The sequence below is a fragment of the Austrofundulus limnaeus genome, unplaced genomic scaffold (genome assembly GCF_001266775.1).
Source record: "Austrofundulus limnaeus strain Quisiro unplaced genomic scaffold, Austrofundulus_limnaeus-1.0 Scaffold208, whole genome shotgun sequence".
In the NCBI taxonomy this organism is placed as follows: Eukaryota; Metazoa; Chordata; class Actinopteri; order Cyprinodontiformes; family Rivulidae; genus Austrofundulus; species Austrofundulus limnaeus.
Window position 1 is genome coordinate 172895 of NW_013952610.1, and position 6542 is coordinate 179436.

General features: G+C 40.7%; 1 protein-coding gene across 2 annotated transcripts in view; it reads right to left on the minus strand.

The window, feature by feature from the left end:
- slc8a4b (solute carrier family 8 member 4b) overlaps positions 1 to 6542 on the minus strand; it is a 49830-nt gene that overhangs the window by 4135 nt on the left and 39153 nt on the right. Inside the window, exons 12-15 of one of the 2 annotated variants that reach the window (XM_014019027.1) lie at positions 5109 to 5233; positions 4458 to 4493; positions 4027 to 4126; positions 1553 to 1825 (exon numbers count right to left, since the gene is read on the minus strand). In XM_014019027.1, coding sequence (XP_013874481.1) covers positions 1553 to 1825; positions 4027 to 4126; positions 4458 to 4493; positions 5109 to 5233 — 534 coding nt within the window. The remainder of the gene's footprint in view (positions 1 to 1552; positions 1826 to 4026; positions 4127 to 4457; positions 4494 to 5108; positions 5234 to 6542) is intronic. The other variant, XM_014019028.1, reaches the window with a different exon arrangement.

A 6542-nucleotide genomic window follows, 5' to 3' on the forward strand; every position in this document is an offset into this window, starting at 1 on the left:
CACACACATTCACACACTCCCCCAGCAAAAGTTCTAATCACCTTTTTTCAACCGCTCACACCTGAGTTCTACAGCACACGGGTCAGAATGATGGATGAAGCAATACAAATACACAGCATTCAATAAACGAGGGGAACCGGGGAGGAAGGAAACATGTCAGGATAATAAATACACCATGAGAGCAGCAGACAGGTAGGAGAGGTGAAACGAGACACATAAAGGCAACAAGTTAGCGCCTAAAAGGATCAGAGACTTGGGCTCCAGAACAGAGCAGAGCAGAACACGGCTGCGGACGGAACCGATTGAACACTTCCCAGAAGACTTCACCGCCAGTTATCAAAGTCGTCACCTGGAAGAGTTGGAGCTGCTTCAATAAATCCGTCCACGGCGCAACAATAAAACTCGCTGGAGAGAGCGATGAGGCGGGAATCAAATTAAAGCCTCGGGAAGACACGCTGCCTCTGAGCGGAGACGAGCTCCGGCTGATTCTGACAACATAAATCTGATTTTTTTTTGGCCTTTGGGGGTGGGGAGGGAGGGGGAGCCGGCACTAAAACCAGACGGGAGATGATCAGTCATCCATTCATTTGTTTATTCACTTGTCTGTCGCTGGTAAACTTCAGGAAAGACGTATGATTTCCCCAAACCTTCCCAAGTCGTCTAATTATTCACCTGTGAGTAATTTAAGGTGATTATAACTCCGGTTGTTCTGTGAAGGCCTCAGAGGTTCCTTAACGATCATTAAAACAACATCATGATTTCCCACCGCCATGAAAATTAGACTCTACTTCACCCAAACAATTCAGCTTGTCGCTGAGTTTAAAAGAACTGCAACCAAACCAACCCAATTCAAGATGGCCACCACAGCTAATACAATACAATACAATACAATACAATACAATACAATACAATATAGGGCTACCACGATTAATCGATGTCTAATCGATTATTAAAATAATCGATGACTAATTTAATAATCGATTAATAGTTTTCTTTTTTGTTGTTGTTCTTTACTTTGTTTTACTCTCCGAACTGCTTTTGACACCTTCCACTGCCACATCTGCCTTTCTGTCTATGACACACATGCACAGTAGTGGTAACTGGGGTAGGCCGTGGACGTCAAAAGACATTATACAGACAGGCTCTGGTATCATGGCTACCTGACAACAGAGCTCAAAAGTGTGGGATCATTTTAAGAAAAYGAAAGAGAAACCTGTRYAATATCTGCAGAGCAGAACTTGCCTTCCACAGCAGTTATTTTTAGTTAGCATATAGCTAAAATCTAACGATGGTTATATAATAGCAGCTGCATTCTGACGTGATAAGCTGTATGTTTTATATTCAATTAACGTATGATCCGATTAGTCGACTAATCAAATAAATAATCCGTGATTAATCGATTATTAAAATAATCGTTTGTGGCAGCCCTAATACAATACAGCCTTAGCAAATGCAAAAATAAAATAAAATAATAAAACAGCTACAGCACAGTCAAATTTACCAAATGGGTGTGCAGCAGCAGCCTGGATGCTTTTTATTTCCTTTCACGTACCTGGCACAGACGTCCCCAACGCCACGAACACCACGGCGGTCACAGAGTCCTTCAGGCCTATCGTGCAGCCGAAATGCGACGCCAGGTCGCCGGTGACGGCGGTCAGGACGCCGATCAGCGATATGGAGACGATGAAGCAGGCCCAGCCGTTCCAGTACTCCGTGGGCGGGACAAACGCGAACAGGACCTTCCAGAAGACGGTGAGGAAGTGCATGATGTAGTCGAAGCAGGACGGCAGCCGCTCCTCGCCGCTCTCCTCCTCGTCGTCGTCGCCTTTGGTGGGAAGTTGAAAGTGGAGAAAATTTAAATACCGTATTTATTCGTGTATAATACGATCTCATGTATAATACGCCCCCTCCCCCTTTTTTGAGCTTAAAAAGCATAAAAAAATTTAATCCTCAAACTACCTTCAATTTCATTCAGACTTCAAGATTTTTCAGCCTTTGCAGTCTTTATACATATCAGTAAAATGATCATTGGACTGTTCATTTTATTTTAACAACATATGTACTAAAAGGTATTTTGACAACAAATATATATCAGCTGTAGCAGCATCATATGAATTCTGGCATTTTACACATAGTCCACCAGGAGGCGCCAACACAAAAGTCAGAGACTTCACATGAGATTTGGGCCATCTTGTGGGGGAAAAGCAGATTACTTCCTACTCGTGAGCGCCCCCTCTGGTGGGGAAAAGTTTTTTCAGGGATACAAACTTTTTCAGAACACTGGTAGACAGCAGCCATTACAGACGAACATGTGTTTGTTGTTGTTCGAGGAGCTGCCCGGTCACACGCTAATGTCATTAGTTCGTTATCATTACTAAGGTGCAGGACTGCTTTCCCCCCCTTTTTTTTCCACATCATGTCGCCTGCTTGGATCTGTTATTATCTCGCTCTGAAATACGAAGGAGTGTCAAATGTAAGCTCGCTTCAACTGCTTTTTTATGACGCGGTCTCATTTCGGGACTCAGGCATTTTGTGAATGAAGCTGATATTTCAGTTAAAATACATAAGTAAAATATTTATCCGAGTATAGTACTACCCCCAAATTTATGGATGATTTTATGGATTTAATTTTACGTATTATACTTTAAGTCTTGAGAGTACAAGCTCAAGATTTAAACACTTAACTGAAATACCTAAAATCATACAACCCAGACATCACTGATTTTTGAATAAACTACACTAATTTAGCACCTACCTTTTAGATTAGGTGCAGCTAAAATAAGCTAGTTTAGCTTACGTTAGCAAACCTGCTAGTTTGCTATGCTAAACTAAATGTTTTATGGCTAAATGAGAAAATGCGCGTCTAATTTTGTTTTGTTTAATGCTGACTTATAGATTAAGCTATGCTAAAATAAGCTTAAAAATTGCGTAACCAACATGTGCTAGTCAGCTAAGCTAACTGTACTTTTCATCTTAACATGCACAAATTCATGGCTAAATAAATATTTAACTAATTTAGATTACTTTTCACCAACTTATAAAATGAGAATTAAAAAAAGCTAGTTTAGTTTATGTTAATATGCTAATTAGTTAAGCTAAACTCAACACTTAATCTAAATTTTTTTTATCAATCAATAAGTTTATTTAAATTCTTCTACAAGTAGTTGGTTAAATAAGAAAAACTCAATTTTATTTTTTAAATTCATGGCTAATACTCATTTAAATTATTTTTCACCAACTTATAGATTAAGTTGAGCTAAAATAAGCTAGTTTAGCTTATGCTATGCTAGTTGGCTAAGGTAAACTAAACATTTTATTGTAACTTCATCTACAGGTAGGTGAATCAGTAAGAAAAAGATTGGCTTAATATAGTTTAATACTTGCCTATAGATTTGGTTAAGCTAAAATGAGCTAGTTTAAGTTACATGACCTACATTTGCTAGYGTGCTAAGCTAACTATACTTTCATCTTAGCCTCATCTATAAATTTGTGGCTAAACAAGGATAGACTTATAGAAGAATTGGAGCGATAGTTTAGTTTATGTTAACAAGGTGCTAGTTGGCTAAGCTAAACTAAATTTCTTTATTTTACTGTACCTTTATCTACAGGCAGGAAACTAAATTTATTTCAGCTCTGTTTATTGTAAACAATGAAAACGAAGAATTTTTGGGGTTTAAAATAAAAAAATGGACTGATTATAAATTGAGGCAACGCAACTGGGTAACCAGTCCTTGAGTAATGAGTCAAACCAATTCATTGAATTATTAATAAATCCCATGTCTGAGGAACGAGTTGCTTAGCTGTGGTTAATGGCCCCCCTTTACCCCCCCTTTACTGCTGCCCCTGTTTATGTAGTATACTTTAGACATAAAAAAAAATACAAAAGACATCTTGTGAGTCTGATCTGAATACCACAAATTTAATATTTTTGTGCCTCTTTGACGAGACGCTGCTCTGATAAATAAAAACATCTACATAAAATCAAATGTTTGACAACAAACGAGGTGTTTTGTGTGTTTGAGTTACCTGCGCTGACAGTAACGGCGCTGACAAACTGCTCCCTCCAGCTGCTGCTCCCCACCACCAAGGCCAGGTTTGTCTTCTTGATCAACTTATCTACTGTATTCTATACACACACACACACACACACACACACACACACACACACACACACACACACACATAGACCAAGCAGTGCACAGAAAAAGTTGCAGATTTATTTCCAGCCACAAAGAAAGAGGAAAAAATACTGATTTCAAGCCAGTGAATGTTGCAGAAATATATTTAGATGCTGAGAATTTGGAGGTGCTGCGTGTGTTAATTAATGCGATGGAACTGAAGGTTTTACTGAAATTTACCAAGAAAATAAGCAAAAAAAAGTCATGTTATGGAAAGGGTTTATTGTTAAAGGCAGGGTGTGAAGGAATGAAACATTTGGGAGATGCGTGAAATGATACCTGCTGATTCTTTTTAAGAAGAATATTGACAGCTTTCTGCACACGTACAACACAAACACACACAAAATGGACAAATGAAATGATTGAACAAAGAAACATGATGTCACAAAAAAATGAAGCAATGAGTGACGATGCACAAATGAACAAAGGTTCTGAAATGGTTCTTTTTCAGCTGCTCACAAGATTTTTAATTAYCTTCAGCTAAATTAATGAACTGTTGATCCGTCGCTGGATTGATCACRTCAAAAACATCAGATAAATGATGCAGCGTTTCTAATTTACTGCATCAATGAATGTTTGATTTTTACAGAAATGAGACAAAAGCTTGTAAATAATCTGCAGCCTTATAGTCCTGATCTTTTAAAGCGAAGAAAGTATCTTACCTGCTGCAGATCACTCTTTGAACGAACTCAAAAAATTGACTTTCATAATTGATTGTGACTCGTTTTATCAGAATTAACATTTAATGTGAAGCTGAAGACAAAACTGAGGTAGTTCAAAGAGCTATCTACAACAGGTAAGATAGTTACTGTGTATATTTTTTCTAAAGAACCACACTTTACGAATGTCTTATGAGAGTTTTACTCTTTCGATCACATTCAAACCAGACAAATTAAAGTGGCATATTGCTGGAAACACACACACACTTACCTTAAACTCGTAMGACTCCTCTATGATCACCTCGAGCTGTGTGTGTTCACCCAGACTGGGACAGCCCATCTTGGCCACCTCCTCCTCCTCGGCTCCCACCAGCGGCTTGTTCTCGTTGGAATCACCTGCGTCGACAAATGGACAAAATGCTCGTCAAACTCGATTACGATTTTTTTACAATTCATGACGAGCACTTCTAGAAAATTTACTCAGAACCAGCTTTCAAGTCAGGCCCCGCCTTCGTCTGCCATCCATGGCTCCTCCCCCAGGCCTGGCTCCAGGGTGGAGCCCCAAAAACTGAGGTGTGAGGACTTGTTTTTCCAGTCCCACACTGGAGTCTGGAATTTAATTACCCTCCAGTTTGTAACTGTGTCAAATGATCGTGCGATCTGACAGCAGCTGAATCAGATCATATTTAATTCATTCATTTTCATCTTCCTGTATTTAGCTGCAGTGGTGTGAATTATCACTGAGCAGTATGCGGTGACTGAGAGAAGGAAAGTGCAAATCTTAAGTCATGCGCAGAATCCAAGCTGTCAAACATTTCTCATTAAACAAAAATAAAAAAACATCTGACCTTTTTATCAGCTCGTTACCGCACGTTGAAGCATGTTCTGCTCTGTTCTGTCAGAAAGTCTGTGTCTGCAGTCGCTTTTCACAACGACTCGACGGTTGAAAAGCAGAACGTGTTGCTGTAAGCGTGCGGCGGTTAAATGTCAGGCTGCTCGCTCTTTGACCGTGTTAGAAAACTCATTACAGTTCTTATATTTTTATAAATATTTGCCACAAAGTAGAGCACAATGTGGGTACAGGTCGCTTTTACTGTCTGCACCATTCAGGATGGTGTAAACAGGTCTGACACCTGGTCTGACACCTGGACTGACACCTGGTCTGACACCTGGTCTGACACCTGGTCTGACACCTGGACTGACACATGGTCTTGACACCTGTTCTGACACCTGGTCTGACACCTGGTCTGACACCTGTTCTGACATCTGGACTGACACCTGGACTGACACATGGTCTTGACACCTGGACTGACACCTGGACTGACACCTGGACTGACACCTGGTCTGACACATGGTCTTGACACCTGGACTGACACATGGTCTTGACACCTGTTCTGACACCTGGTCTGACACCTGGTCTGACACCTGTTCTGACATCTGGACTGACACATGGTCTTGACACCTGTTCTGACACCTGGTCTGACACCTGGTCTGACACCTGGACTGACACCTGGACTGACACCTGGACTGACACCTGGTCTGACACCTGGTCTCACACCTGGTCTGACACATGGTCTGACACCTGGACTGACTCCTGGTCTGACACCTGTTCTGACACCTGGTCTGACACCTGGTCTGACACCTGTTCTGACACCTGGTCTCACACCTGTTCTGACACCTGTTCTGACACCTGGTCTCACACCTG